The sequence below is a fragment of the Mirounga leonina genome, unplaced genomic scaffold, assembly GCF_011800145.1.
Source record: "Mirounga leonina isolate KUSES-001 unplaced genomic scaffold, KU_Mleo_1.0 Mir_125, whole genome shotgun sequence".
Lineage (NCBI taxonomy): Eukaryota > Metazoa > Chordata > Mammalia > Carnivora > Phocidae > Mirounga > Mirounga leonina.
In genome coordinates this window covers 57,431,886-57,447,315 of record NW_023270305.1, presented here as the reverse complement: position 1 = coordinate 57,447,315, position 15,430 = coordinate 57,431,886, and the positions used below count along the sequence as shown (strand labels likewise).

The 15,430-nt window shown below is 40.9% G+C and overlaps 2 protein-coding genes across 4 annotated transcripts in view; both read right to left on the bottom strand.

Moving 5' to 3' along the window:
* CCDC88A (coiled-coil domain containing 88A) overlaps positions 1-13,007 on the bottom strand; it is a 122,154-nt gene extending 109,147 nt beyond the window's left edge. For 2 of the 3 annotated variants that reach the window (XM_035001530.1, XM_035001529.1), the window contains exons 1-2: positions 12,188-12,712; positions 11,990-12,090 (exon numbers count right to left, since the gene is read on the bottom strand). In XM_035001530.1, the coding sequence (XP_034857421.1) occupies positions 11,990-12,090; positions 12,188-12,250 (164 nt within the window). In that variant the 5' untranslated portion in view covers positions 12,251-12,712. Of the gene's footprint in view, positions 1-11,989; positions 12,091-12,187 lie in introns of all 3 variants that reach the window. The other variant, XM_035001528.1, reaches the window with a different exon arrangement.
* On the bottom strand, positions 89-2,249 carry LOC118008112 (T-complex protein 1 subunit eta-like). The gene is given in 3 exon segments (XM_035001531.1): positions 89-1,057; positions 1,060-1,101; positions 1,104-2,249. Coding segments are annotated over 3 exon segments (1,626 nt in total). The 5' UTR covers positions 1,915-2,249; the 3' UTR covers positions 89-284.
* Positions 13,008-15,430: the final 2,423 nt, after the last annotated feature.

Below are 15,430 nucleotides of genomic sequence, written 5' to 3'. Positions count from 1 at the left end.
CTCCATAATGTCAGGGGGCTTCATCCAATCATTTGAAGGTGTTATTGGAACAAAGGCTGACCTCCTTCTAGCACGCTGCCTTTGAACTCAATGCAATTCCCTGAGTCTCCAGCCTGCCAGCCTGCTACCCTGCCCCATCAGTTTTTTTTTTTTCCTAAGTCTTACATTTATTTAAATAACATCCAGTGAGAACAGAGTGGGCTAATTACTACCCCTTCCTCATAATACCAATGGACCAGTACAGGGAGAGTAAGCACATCCTGCAGCCAGCCTGCCAGCCACTCTCAATGAGGGTGGCCCCAGCCCCGGCCCCGGCCACGGCCCGCAGCTGGGGGAGTGTCCACTGTTGAGAGAGGGTTTTTGATGGTTTCATCTATTGACACGATAAGGCAGGCGGCCTCAGAGGCTGTGGTCAGGGCACGGATGCGCACCATGGCTGGCTCCCACACGAAGGCCTCGAAGTTGTCAGCAATGTCCTCGTTGTTGATGTCCACTCCATACCACATGCCCCCCTGGGCATGCCACGCCTGCAGCTTGTTGAGGATGTTTGTGGCATCAAAGCCAGCATTGTCACACAGCTGGCGTGGGATAATTTCCAAGGCCTTGGCATATGCCCCAATCAACAGCTGCTGTTTTCCTGGAATGGTCCTTGAGTAATCCCGCAGGTACTTGGAGAGCTCCATCTCAACGGCCCCGCCACCAGCCACCACTGAATCGTTCTTGATGGCCCTCCTGGCAATCATGATGGCGTCATGCAGGGACCGCTCTGTCTCCTCCATAAACTGCTCAGCACCACCACGAAGGATGATAGCGCAAGTCTTGGCCTTGGGGCAGCTAGTGAAGAAATTGTACCTCTCGCCTCCAATCTGGGTCTCTTCAAAGACCTGGCAGCGGCCCAGCACATCTGACGACAGAACATTCACACTCGTTTGGATGGAGCCTCTGCAGGCCATCATCGTCCTCTTCAGATCCTCCTCCAGCACTTGGCCAGCACAGAACATGTCCCTGTCGGCAAAGTACTGGGTGGCCACATCCCCGATGGGGAGTATGGACAAGAGACTTTGGCTCCAGAATGATGCATCCTCTCTAACTTGTCATAATGTTCCATTCAGCATCAACGATTGCCTGATAATCCTCAACCATGTGGACTCTGATTTCAGCATTATCTTTCTCAGCTTTCAGCTCAAGCTCAACATTTAAAAGGGCAATCATCGGATTATTGTACTTTTTGGGTTGCATTTCAAACCCAGCATAAGAGAAAGTCTTCTTGAATGCGATGCCAGCTACCAGCTGGGACTCCTCTAGGACACCACCTTGCACCTTCTTGATTCCAATCATTTTAAGCTGCAACAAATCGTCCAGCATTATCACCGCATCCACCACCATCTTAGTGAAGAAGGCTTTCTGCTGGGAAATCAGCTTGGCGCTCAGAGCGGTCATGGCACACTTCTCCAGCAGCTTCCTCTGCTCCACTTTATCTTCCTTCTTCACAGTCATAGCAACCTCTTTGATCTTGTTAACTGCCAACTGGGTGGCAGTACGGAAAGCTCAGATGATCTGTGGGTGCAAACCTTCCTCTACATAGGGTTTCACTTGCTTCAGAAACTCTGCAGCCAAGAAGGTCACTGAGGTGGTACCATCACTGACCTCAGCATCTTGGGATTTGGCAATGTCCACTAAAGTCTTTGCTGCAGGATGGACAACATCAAGGAGTTTCAGAATTGTGGCCCCATCATTAGAAATTATTGCTTTGCCTTGGCCATCTACAATCAGCTTGTCCATGCCATGAGGGCTCAGGGTGGTTCCTACAGCCTCCACGATCACCTGGCAGGCACTGATGTTACTTACAAGCTGGGGGATGCCTTGGGAGCCACTGGTCCCCTCTTTCCACAGGATAACTGGTGTGGGCATCATTTTGGAAGCTTATTCAGTGGCTCGCTACTCCTGTCTTCTCCGCGTCCAGGCGGCCTAGCCCCCAGCAGTTTTTAAACTAGCCAATCCTCCACAATCTCATGAGCCAATTCCTTAAAATAAATCTCTCTCTCTCTCTCTGTATACACACATGCACACACACACACACACACCCCTTGGTAGTTCTGTTTCTCCAGAGAGAATCTGAAGTAACACATGTCTCTACAGGAAAAAAATCCAATCTTCTTAACATGGTATCTAAGGACAGTCTCCCAATCCCCACCTCTTCAAACTCATCTCCTATGTGCAAGAAGCATATAATCTCGGGGTGCCTGGGTGGCTCAGTCGGTTGGGTGGCTGCCTTTGGCTCGGGTTGTGATCCCGGGGTCGAGCCCCACATCAGGCTCCCCCAGCTCGGCAGGGAGTCTGCTTCTCTCTCTCCCTCTGCCTGCAGCTCTGCCTACTTGCGCGTTCTCTCTCTATCCCTCTGTCAAATAAATAAATGAAATCTTAAAAAAAAAAAAGAAGCATATGATCTCTGCTTCGGCTATACAAAATAACCTATAGTTATTTGATTCTACTATTTTTAGTCACATATTTATGCCTCTTTTTATGCATTTTCCTCCTACTCCCATGTTTCTGATTCCAACTTACCAAATTGGTCCCATTCAACTTTCATGCCCTAGTTCAAATTTTCCCTCTTCCTCTTTGTGCCAACATTATTTCAAGAACATAATTCCACTATATAGCACATGTATCACACTGCAATTTATGTGCATGTTGTCCCCCTTATTAGTGAGCAAAGATCATACCTTATTCAGCATCATATCCCCAGCTTCTAGCAGATAGCTTGTGATATAGTGAGCACTCAGAAACTACTCAATGACTAAACTGATCTTTGATGGAACCATCCCTTCAGCCTTCTCACTGAGTACTGTATTTAGATCCTGGCAAAACAGATCTCAGGCCCTAGACCCACTCTGGCCCTCCTCAGGCCATGCCCTTCACCGCTGGGCAAAGAATCCATGGAAACAACAGGATATACCCATATACTTCCCCTTCTAGATGGCACTGTATTCACCTGGAACTCTGGAATTTCTTGCCCAAGTATCTCTAACCCAATTACAAGGCTTGCACAGGAATCTTCCCTAGGTCTGTCCTGAGGATGGACTATGCTACAGATGTATATACCCCTGTGCCAAGGACTGCTGTTTGGAAGAGCTTGGATCTTGGGCATGCATGCATGATGTCCACAGGCATGCAATGAGACCTGTCTGTGGTGTTAGAGCTAGGGATGTGGGGAGGAGGTTGGGCTCCACAACATTCTGATGTGAAACTGAATACTTGAATTCTCAATTCTATAAATTCTAAATTTGAATCTTTCCTTTTAAGTCACTATGAAGGTATATTTTTCAAGATAAAAGATCAGAACATAGCCAACAATTTATTAGCCTGGTTTATAATCTTTAAATATTTAGGCCTATTGTGGTAAATGAATGCTTGCCCTGAGTCTCACAAATGTCAGAATAAAGTTGATGAGTTTCATCAACTTAGTTTTATTAAATATTGAACTAGCAAAATAGAGCTAAGATAGCACAGGAATAAAATCAGACATTACCTCTTTTTATTGCACTTCACTTTACTGAACGTTGTAGATAATTACGTTTTTTACAAATGGAAGGTTTATGAAAATCTTCTGTTAATCAAGTCTATTGGCACTATTTCTCCAACACCATTTGCTCACTTTTTTCTTTTTTTAAGATTTTATTTATTTATTTGACAGAAAGAGACACAGCGAGAGGGAATACAAGCAGGGGGAGTGGGAGAGGGAGAAGCAGGCTTCCCGCTGCGCAGGGGGAGCCCAATGTGGGGCTCGATCCCAGGACCCTGGGATCATGACCTGAGCTGAAGGCAGACGCTTAACGACTGAGCCACCCAGGCGCCCCAGCATTTGCTCACTTTCTGTCTGTGTGTCACATTTTGGTAATTCTTGCAATATTTCAAACTTTTCATTATTATAGTATTTACGATGATCTGTGATCAGTGATCTTTGATCTTGCTATTGTAAATGTTTTGGGGGTGCCACAAACCACATCCACGTAATATGGTAAACTAATCAACAAATGTTGTGTGTGTGTTGACTGCTCCACCAACCATCCTGATCCAGGAATTAAATTTATAACTTTCAAGGTAGTTTCTTCCTCTCTACCACAGCAACTCTCTAAAAGTAGCTAGCTTGGTAATGACTAAATTAAGTGTTAGACAGACATCTCTTAGTATCAGCTAAAATCTCAAATATCATTTTTAAATATTGAAACATTATGCTTAGGGTGGGACCAATCTGTTTCACAAATCCTAAAAGAAGGTCAATTGGTGTTCTGAAAGAGTATAGTTGAGAACTGATGTTCCTTGGGCCACCTGGCTGGCTCAGTTGGTAGAGTGTGCCACTTGATCTTGGAATTGAGTTCAAGCCCCACATTGGGTGGAGAAATTACTTAAAAAAAAATAAGTAAATAAAATTAAAAATTAAAAAATAAAAATAAAAAAGAATTGCTGTTCCCTTATGAGTTTCCCATATTAATACATGTTATAGAGAAAATTTTCAGTTAAAAAATTAAAAAATACTCCCATATGGAGCAACTACTTTTTGTTCTCTTATCACTTTTTATAGGTTAACTAGATATGAATCTGAGAATTGGACAATCACAATGGACTGCTCTTAAAGACATCAGTCCAATATAAGGCTGTGGAAAAAAAAATCTCAGTATGTTGGACATCATCAGTAACATTACTGTAAACCAAACTGAAGTCACTGTATATTCTCTTTTTTTAAAGATTTTATTTATTTATTTGAGAGAGAGAATAAGCACAAGTCGGGGGAGGCAGAGAGAGAAGCAGACTCCCCACTGAGCAGGGAGCCCGATGTGGGGCTCAATCCCAGGCCTCGGGATCATGACCTGAGCCGAAGGCAGACACTTAACCAACTGAGCCACCCAGGCACCCCAGTCACTGTATATTCTAATACCATATAAAAGCATGTACTATGACTTGGCCTTACAACCTCAACTCAGGCTAGACATAACATAGGTGGGGAAAATATTCAATAAAGGTAATTAAATAACAAGAAAGAGAAAGAACAAAAGAAGAGAAATAGAAGACAAAGTAGGGGAGCCTGGGTGACTCAGTTGGTGAAGCGTCCAACTCTTGGTTTCAGCTCCAGTCATGATCTCAGGGTCATGGGATTGGGGATCGAGCCAGCTCCTTGCTCAGGGAGGGTCTGCTGGAGATTCTCTCCCTTTCCCTCTGTCCTTCACCACCACAGTCATGCTAACTTACACTTGCTCACGCTCTCTCTCATTCTCTCTTAAAAAAAAAAAAAGGTAAAACAAACTAAATTCTACAATACTAAAACTAGAGTTCTCAAAATTTTAAAAGTTAATAAAATTATAAAATGTTTCGTTCACTCCTTTGACATTTAATAAAAACTTGTGACATACCAAATCTATGCTAGGTGCTGGTGATACATAACAAAAATCTCTAGCCTCTAAATGCTAACTATCTAGTAGCTGTAGCACTTGAATGCAATTTGGTAAAGACAGATATGGGATGCTAGGGGAGAGAGCAACTAACTATGCCAAGAGACTTCAGAGGGTGTTAAAGAATCAGTAAAAACTTGCTAGGCAAAAAAAGGGGAAAGGGCAGTGTACGGAAAAATGATTATAATAGAAATAAAACAAAGGTCAATAGCCAACAATAATTTAATCTTGCTTTTTGCTAAGCACTGTGCACAAATTATCCTAGTTGATTCTCATAACCCTCTGATTCTTTTTATCCTACTTATAAATGAAAAAACTGAGAAGTAACTTGCTAACGATCATACAGCTATATAGAGGTGACACCAACAGAGATTATGCAAAACTAAGCTGTGAATGATCATGATTTGTTTGAAGAAACAGAAATAGGTAGGTATGGCTTAGCAAATGATAATTCTAATGATAGCAACCAACACTGGGGATATAGTGGTCAACAAAACAGAAAATAGATACTATCTGTGCCTTATTAGAGATTAAATCTACTCCAGGAAGGAAACATTATCTTCCATCCAACAGATGTAAGAACTGAGATTTGGAAATACTAAGTAAATTGTTTAAGGTCATACACTAATAAGTAGCATAGTGAGAATTAAACCCTGCCTGACTTAAAGTCTGTCTGACTCAAAGCCCAAATTTATTCTACTTTACCACATTCTCTCTCCATTATTCATATATTCAACAGAAGTATATCAAGTACCTACTGTATGTCAAGCACTATGCTAGGACTAAAGATGAAAGATACAGTTCATGACTTCAGGTTAGTTAGTGGAATCAGACATACCAAGAGCTGCAATCCAGTGAGATAAATGCTATCATCAAAACACATTTAGAGTCTTACAGAAGCACATATGATCACAGATGAGAAGAAACTTGAAGAGGGGCAAGCCCAAAAGTAAGACCAGTCAGGGCTACCACATTAATTCAAAAGTCAGGGATGCATCTAAGAAATATTTGGAAGATAAATCACAAAACTTGGTAATAAGACAGCAACTATGACTATATCCTAAGTGTGTTTTTAAAGAAGCAAAAAACAAAAACAATAAACTAAACAAAAAATACGAGGTCCAATGAGAAAATCTGAGATGCCCATAACAAAATTCAGAGTCAATGCCATACTTGGGTAAGAAACCCGTATATTTTATAAGTCACTTTAAGGTCATTACAGTCATAAAGTTAACACAATCTACTTTTGAATCTTTTTTTAATTGAAGTATAATTAACATACAGTGTTATATTAGTTTCAGGTATACAATATAATGATTCAACAATCCTATACATTACTCAGTGCTCATCAAGGTAAGTGTACTCTTGATCCCCTTTATCTATTTTATCCCTCTCCCATCCACCTCCCCTTACTTTTGAATCTTAAACATTCATAGAACTAAGGAACACTTCTCAGTCAACTTCCTCTATTAGACAAATGGCTTCTTTTAGGTATACTTTACGGAGCTGCCTCTCAGGAAATACTTAAGGAGAATCTACATGCCCATGCATCATTTAATTTTTGTCATTGTTAATTTTTTAAGTTAAAAAATGATTTTCATAATAGAGGACTTCTAAAGTTCCTTCCAAATCAAGATTCTAAAAGAAAGAAAGCCATAACAAGTACATCGTAACGGTCGGTATAGATCTCTATAGTTATCTAATGGGGTTGAATCATACCATTGTTCTGATAATTCTAATGATAGCAACCAACACTGGGGATATAGTGGTCAACAAAACAGAAAATAGATACTATTAACAATTAACATTTTTCTCAATATTTAAAACCCTAATATATCCATATTTTCAACTGCTTAAGTAATACGAATACATACTTTTTAAATTTTAGGATTATGAAATTCACAATGTTATAAACTTAAAATTTCATAGCAAGTAATATTCAAAATGGGATACAGAACTGCATGACATCTCAGAGAAATGATTATTTCTACTGTCACCAAGCCCAAGTCTGATAACTTGCACTGAGAAAGAAAGATTTCATTTGGTTGAAGTACAAAAATGCCCTGTGGCATGCAGAAGAGCTGGCCCATCATTCCCAATCTCTAAAGAGCTTCCCCTTCCCATTAAAGAGGACTGATGCCATGTCACAAGCTCTTACAGAAATTCTTTGATTCAAAGAGCTACTCAATGAAATCCAGGATTCACCTCAAAATGCAGTGAATCCCAAGTGAACGGATTTCAAAATTATAAGGCAGAGCTGGTAAACTGGCATGAAGAAGTCAATGCACACAAGGTCCAAAATGGCAAATCCAAAGACACTAATCAATATTCCTACTTTTAGTAAACACTGTAGATGAAAAAAAAATTCTACCATAAGCCTTCTATAACAAAATTCTATGTCACAACTGAAAGCAGGAGTACAAGAGTGGCAGGCCAAAGGTGTAATTGTAAGTATATAAATAGATTTCTACTTTGGCCAAGATGGAATATCAGGAACGAAATTTACCCTCTTGCCTGAAACAACTGGAAAAAAAGGACAAAATATATTAAGTGTTTTTCAAGGCAATGGACATCAGGCAACAAAGGACAGCAGATCCTTGATAAGTGGGAAACATACAAAATGAATCCTCAGTTGCCCCAACTTATTACCTTGAAAGAGTTCCTAGGCCATACAACAGATGGAGAACCCAGGTAGAGCAATGACCTCCCTGAGGTGAGATGGAACTTAATCTAGAAACAGCAAGGTGACTGTCATATACAAAGTAGAGTACCTAAGAATAGAGAGGTTCACAAAAAAATCCAGAGATCTGCAGAGGGTATCCCTCAAGTCTTCCGCTGAGTACTTTTAGTACATACACGTGCGGAAACTACCCAAGAACGGTGAAAAAACCACCAAAAAGGATTAGAGGGAACACCACCCAGGCTTCAAAAAGGTCCAGGAATAGCTCCTGTTTTCACCACCCAAAGTACTCAGAGGGTTTTGCCAATAGAGTGACAAAGCGGTACTACCTGATACAACTTAAACGCAGGATCTGAAAAGATCAAACTGTTTCCAAGTAATTTAACTATATCCCAGAACAAAGCTCAAGAATACCTAATGAAATACAAAAATACCCAGTACCCAACAAGGTAAAATACCAAATGTCTAACATCCAATCAAAAATTACCAGGTATGCAAAAGCAAGAAAATGCAATCCTTTATGAGGAGAAAAATCAATCAAAACCAATCTAGAAATGATACAGACAGAATTAGTAGAAATAAACATTAATTTAGTTATAACTATATTCCATATGCTCAAGAAGCTACAGAAAAGACAAAGCATCAAAGCTATAGAAATGGGAGATATAAAAAAGGACTGAATTTCTAGAATAAAACTGTAATGTCTGAAATGAAAAATATGCTGGACACAATTAACAGCAAATTAAACATTATAGAAAAAAAATTAATGAAGTTGGAGACATAGCAAGATAATCTAAAATGAAACAGAGAAGACTGAAAAGAACATCAGTGAACATCAAGCAGCCTGATTTACATGTAATTGGACTTCCAAAAAGGGTAGTGGGGGCAGGAAAAATACACACACACACACAGTTAAATATTCTTTATAAATATGTATTTTTTAAATAAATAATGGCCAAAATTTTTCTGAATTTGTTAAAAACTACAAACCCACAGATCCAAGAAGCTCAACGAACTCCAAGCAAAACAAGTATACAGTGAAGAAAAGTATACAGTTTCATTTAGAAAGGGTTCTCACTCACAAATTCTGTAAACAAATCAGAACAAAGTCAGAAATGACTTAGATTAAGTCCAACTTTTAATTTAACTTACCGGGTACAGTTTCAACTGACAATTTAATAGAGTACATTAAATCAAACATTAACTTGAGTAAAGTACTTAACAGAAATCTTAATGTTTGGGTTTTTTTGAAGATTTTATTTATTTATTTGACAGAGAGAGAGATAGCGTGAGCAGAAACACAAGCAGGGGGAGTGGGAGAAGGAGAAGCAGGCTTCCCGCTGAGCAGGGAGCCCGATGTGGGGCTCGATCCCAGGACCCTGGGATCATGACCTGAGCTGAAGGCAGACGCTTAACAACTGAGCCACCCAGGTGCCCCAGAAATCTTAATGATTTTAAAGTTAGCAAAATATAGCTTTAAAAACAATGTATATTTTGTTGCTCTATTAGGTAAATAATTCATTAAAATAAATTTATCTTATTTTAGCAAATTATTTTTTAAAAAACTAATGCCTACTTCTTCCTTCTTTTCTTAATTTTCTTTCCCTTTAATTTATATAGGTCATTCAGAACAGAATTAGGACATTGAAAAAACTTTTAAAGAAACTGAGAGGTGGAACTGAAAACAGAAGCAGATTTCAGGTTTGGAATGGAGCTAGTCCACCAAAAAACAAAAAAAAAAAACAAAAAAAACCTGGCAACCACTATTTTGAAACACCATTACTTTCAAAATACACATATGTATTTTTAAATATAAAACTGCACTCAAAGTGGAAACAAGTTAAAGTGTCTGTTTTTAGCACCTCCGCTAACTATTCAGGACTCAAAAAAATCTAAGTATTTTTTGGAAAAAGAATCATTCAAATAAAAAACATTAAAGTGGAAAACAAGGGATGCCTGGCTGGCTCAGTCAGTAGAGCATGAGACTCTCAATCTCAGGGTCATGAGTTCAAGACTCACACCTTGGGCATGAAACCCGCTTTAAAAATAAATAAATGAAGTGGAAAACTAAAGTATTTTCTTATTTTGTAAAAACACCTTTTTTTTAGGGTTCAGAATACAATTTCAAAATTTTCTGTCTAAAAACAAGAGAGGGGAACAAATTCTGAGTATCTACTGTAGTAGCTACCCTTCCTGTCATGTGTGTTCCCTAAAATAGAAGTCAATTTAATTATTCTACCATTTTGCTTAGGGAATAGTGGGATATCTGAAAGACAAAAAATAGTTCCAGGGGAGAGCTGCCAAAAATATATTTATTATCCCTGGAAATAATTAATGTCTACATTCCTTTTTCCTTTCTTAAAGAAAAAAATGTATACACACATTTAGATAATATATATATTTCTTTGGGTGCCTATACAAATAAAACACCTTCAGAAAGTATATAGCAGTATAATACTTCCCTGTAGGACCAACACATACATCAAAACAGCAAACAGACTACAAATATCTCCGAGCACACAGACTGAGAAGTTACCACTGGAACATTTATGAATTTGACTTCTACATCTTCTAAATAAAAAATCTAAAAAGAAACATAATTTCATACAAAATACAGAAATGATACTTTATTAGCCTATTCACAGTAGACTTATTCCTTAGTAACAATTATTTATTAATAACGCACTAAATTCCCACATATATAAAAGGTAAGAATGCCTTGAAATTGAAAGTTCCAATCAGATTCTTTTCAAGAGACAGAAGGCTAAATACCCATTATTTTGAGCACAACTATAACATTCAGAGTTTGTACTTAGAAAACCTACACTGATGTACTTAGAATGAATGTATGTTACAACACCTATAATGACAAAAACGGTTATTTCACTGATCTAGCTACCCTTATGATTTTGATATCAATTCCCATCCTAAAAAAACTTTCCTACTTAATACAAACCCAATAATCCAAACATAAAAGACAAAGATTTTCCTACTAAATCATTATTTAGTTGTCATCAAGATGTCAGTTACTGGCATTTCACAACTCCCTTAAAAATACCTTTAAAAGGGGCGCCTGGGTGGCTCAGTCGTTAAGTGTCTGCCTTCGGCTCAGGTCATGATCCCAGGGTCCTGGGATCGAGCCCCACATCGGGCTCCCTGCTCTGCGGGAAGCCTGCTTCTCCCCCTCCCACTCCCCCTGCTTGTGTTCCCTCTCTCGCTGTGTCTCTCTCTGTCAAATAAATAAATAAAATCTTAAAAAAAAACCAAACTTAAAATGATCTCCTAAATATTAATCTGTTAGTTCACATAATAATCTCATCGGACTTGAGTTACTGTACCCAGTTAAATTACTTGCTACAGCAACAGTTCTCACCAATCAGAACTGTTATTTGAAATTTTCTCTTCTGAAATCTGTTATTATTTCACCAGTTTCAAAATTTGAGCCACTAATTTTAGACACAGAGGTTAATAAGAAACATTTCTGCATCAAATACACATAACTTCACAGTAGAGGCTTTATTCCCCCTTAGGAAACTATTCTCATATTCTCTCTCTTTTTTACCAAATTATTGGAGGACAATGTGGTTTGGATTTCAGCACTGAAGACAATAAGTGACAATATACGGTTTGCAGAATAAAAATTAAAGTTTCACAATTTTAACAGGTATAATTATTAGGTTGTGATAAATGGGCTGGTGGGCACGTAAGACTATCACCCCTTTCAAGGTCCAATTCTTAAACCACCTGAATTCTTTTGACCAAAGAACCAAATTAGGAGCCTCAAACATAAAGTCTCCAAGTTCTCAGTATAACCTTTTTCAAAGAAAACAAGTTACCTAGAAAAGAGGAAAAGCACACTTACATTTGGAGCATGACCTGGTTCAAGAATACCCCATCCACCAAAGCCACATATTCATCCAGGTTGGTCCCATTTCCTGCAGCCAGAGGTCCAAACGTTTTAACCTAGAACAGAATGATCATAAGGACACGAACGCCCATCTCCATCTCAGGAGCCACAAATAACGCAGCAAAAATGTAAAATAAGTAACACCCTACTTACCCAAGTGACCAAGGGGCTGGTCATAAACTGCTCCAGAAGGGGAGTAAAAATCTCGTTCTCCATTTTACAGATAATGTATTTGAAAAAGGGAACTACCACAAAAATACGCCTAGGGAATGGATCACTAAACGTTGAAGTAAGTAGAAATCAATGAAAGTCCATTTGGGCACAGGAAGAAAATCCCATCGTGGAGGGGAGAAAAACTCTCCTTCCTCAAAAAACACCCCAGAGGGGAACGAGCCGAAAACCCGAGAAGCGGCTTCGACAGCAGCCACGAGCGGCAGCTTGCGCTGGAAATGTCTGTACCGGGCGAGGAGGGGCAGAGAAAAGGCATCTGGAGGAGGAGGAAGGGAAAGGGGGCTGGAGCAGCAAGACAAAAAGCCCGTCAAGGTTGCCCAGCTCCTAAAGGAGCCAGACCAGCGAAGCCGCCCGCAATGAATTAATCCTAACGTGGGCTAAATTAAATACCACGTAGATACCACGTTAGGGGTTCCGAGCGGCAGCCAGGCTCGACCTCCGCGTTCCGCTCAACACGTTCCACCCACCAGTGGGCATGGAGCCGCTTCGATCCGCGGAGCCTCCCCTGCCCGCAGCCCCTCACCAACGACGGGCAGGGCTCGCCCCTTCCCCCCGAGCAGACACCATCCCTCCGCCGCCCTCAAGCCTCGCCTCCAGCCCCCTTCCCCTCCCGGGGGGTGGGGGCTTGAATGGGTGTCCCTAACCCCCCAGTTTCCTGAGCCCCGCAGCCTTTTCAGCGCGCCTCTGGGAAGCCCTGGCACAAAATCACCGCCGCGCTCCAGCCTCCTCCTCCGCCCTCTCTGGAGGAGCCGGAGTAACGGCCTCCCAACCGCAGTGCCGCATCACACCCCGCTCCCCGCCGCCCAACCAGAGCCACGAGCCCTCCGTCAAAGGGAGCGCGCTTCTCCCTCCGCGCCCATATCCTTCCGCCGACTCGCCGCCCCTCCCGCGCCGCAGCCTCTGGATTGTGGGAGAAGAAAACCGCTGCATGAGCGCGCTCCCGAGCGCGCGCGCCCCCCGGGCCGGCCCCGCCGCCGCCCAGATTTCGGCGGCGGGCGCGGGCGTGGACGCGCGCTCGCTGCAGCTGCTGCGGTGACCCGCGCCTCTCTCGAGCCCAGGACTGTTGCCAGGGCGTGGGGGGCGGGGATGGGGAAGGCAGAGGAAGGGGTCTGTCTGCTCGGTCGCTCATGCCTAATTATGGTTTATTTCCTCCCCGAGTGCCTTCTTTGATGTGTGAAGGAGAGGGAACGAAATCCTTCTCTTTTAAAACATGAGGGATGCAGACTGCCTTTTTCGGACAGTTTGATTTGGTTTCTTAAGCGTGCTTTCGCCCGCAAAACGGAGTAGGCAAACTCAGCGCAGCAAACGGCAAAAGAGGGACTCGAGCTGCAAACTTGGTTTTGTTTGTTTTTTCTTTTTTCCTCTTCTCCTTTAAAAAATCCAGGTCACTAAAGCATGAATGCTCTTCAAAGTTGCAAGTGAATGTAGTAGGATTTTAAATAACCAAAGCTGTCTTTCAACATGGTATTCCCTGACTAGAGCAAACGTGATTCAGACATTGTTGTTTGATTATTTGGCAATTGAAAAAAAAAAATCCAAACAAAATCAAGAGCTACTAAAAGGAAACATTTGAAAGTCATCCAAGATGGGTGACAGATTACATATTTGTCATAAATCTATGCTATGCACGACTGGAATCATCAAAGTAATTTTAACAGTTCCCACAGCAAAATCAATGTTAATTCCTCATTTTGAAGGAACATAAAAACCTTTTTCCCTGGGACAAAATGGGCATGTAAAACAATTTTTTTTTAATAAAATAAATATAGTATTAAAGCTTTGCAGTGTGTGCTGTTTACATTTACATAAATCTCTACTTTGAGTACTTATATGATATTTTAAAGTAGCAGTAAAAATGTTTTATAACACTAAATTAAGAAACAGCAAAATTTCTTAATTAGGTCATTGAGAGCCTGGGCTCTAGAGTCTTCCTGCCTGCTTCAAATACCTACCAGCTGTGTGAGCCTAGGCAAGCTAGTGAACCTCTCCGTGCTTCACTTTCTTCATGTATAAGGCACGGCTAATAATAGGGTTAAATTAAATGGCAACCTATAATAAGTGCTCCATAAATGTTCTTGATGTTGTTTTCATCATTATAGCCCCCAAATGAAGAATCTTTAGGAAAAGACTTGAAATTTAACTTTTCCTATTTTAGTTAGAGGAGAAAGGATCTTGCTGTAGAGACCAGAGAAAGGCCCTTCCAAAATCATCTTAATTAAAATTAGGATGCATTCATGTGGCACTTTGCAAGGTGTGGTCAGAGTAGAACCTTGCATTGCCTGGACCAGTACACAGCTTTGGGGCATCCTGGTTGCTAGCAGTCTTTTCCTTCTGCTCTTGATGACTCTTTTTTTTTTTTTTTTAAGATTTTATTTATTTATTTGAGAGAGAGAGAGAGAATGAGAGACAGAGAGCATGAGAGGGAGGAGGGTCAGAGGGAGAAGCAGACTCACTGCCGAGCAGGGAGCCCGATGCGGGACTCGATCCCGGGACTCCAGGATCATGACCTGAGCCGAAGGCAGTCGCTTAACCAACTGAGCCACCCAGGCGCCCTTGATGACTCTTTCTTAATCACAATCCTTTATTTGGAAATGCAGACGAAGAGAGAGCTGGCACCAAGAGGAAAGCATGGCTTTCAGAGCTGCCCAATGCCTGACATGCCCACTTTTCTTTGTAATCCCTAGAAAGCTCGACCAAACAACATGGAAGTGCTCATGCATATACTGGGGTTTATCTTCAGATAGACCCACCTGCTTCATCCATAGATGAAAAACTCATAAAGTATTAATACCAAGTACAATAAGCTAGGGGCATTTTGGACAGTGATGACCGAAGATAGAATTGTGTATTCAGCTTACATGTAAAGCTAGCCCTCACAAATCTGGATTCCCCTCTACAGCCAAATGGCCCCAGATGCTTCCTGGTCTATCTTTAGCTTTTACACACACACACACACACACACACACACTCAACAAAGAAACATGAGGAGTTAATTGTAAAAACAGGAAGCTTTAGACCAGACTGAGGTCTGGAGTAACTTATTTGAAAACCTACCAATTCACAATTCCCTAGTTTAACAGCAGCCTTAGAAATGCTTTATAATATCTCAAGAGTACAATCAGGAAACTTCTTTGTCTGGCAAAAAAGGGATTGTACATTATACAC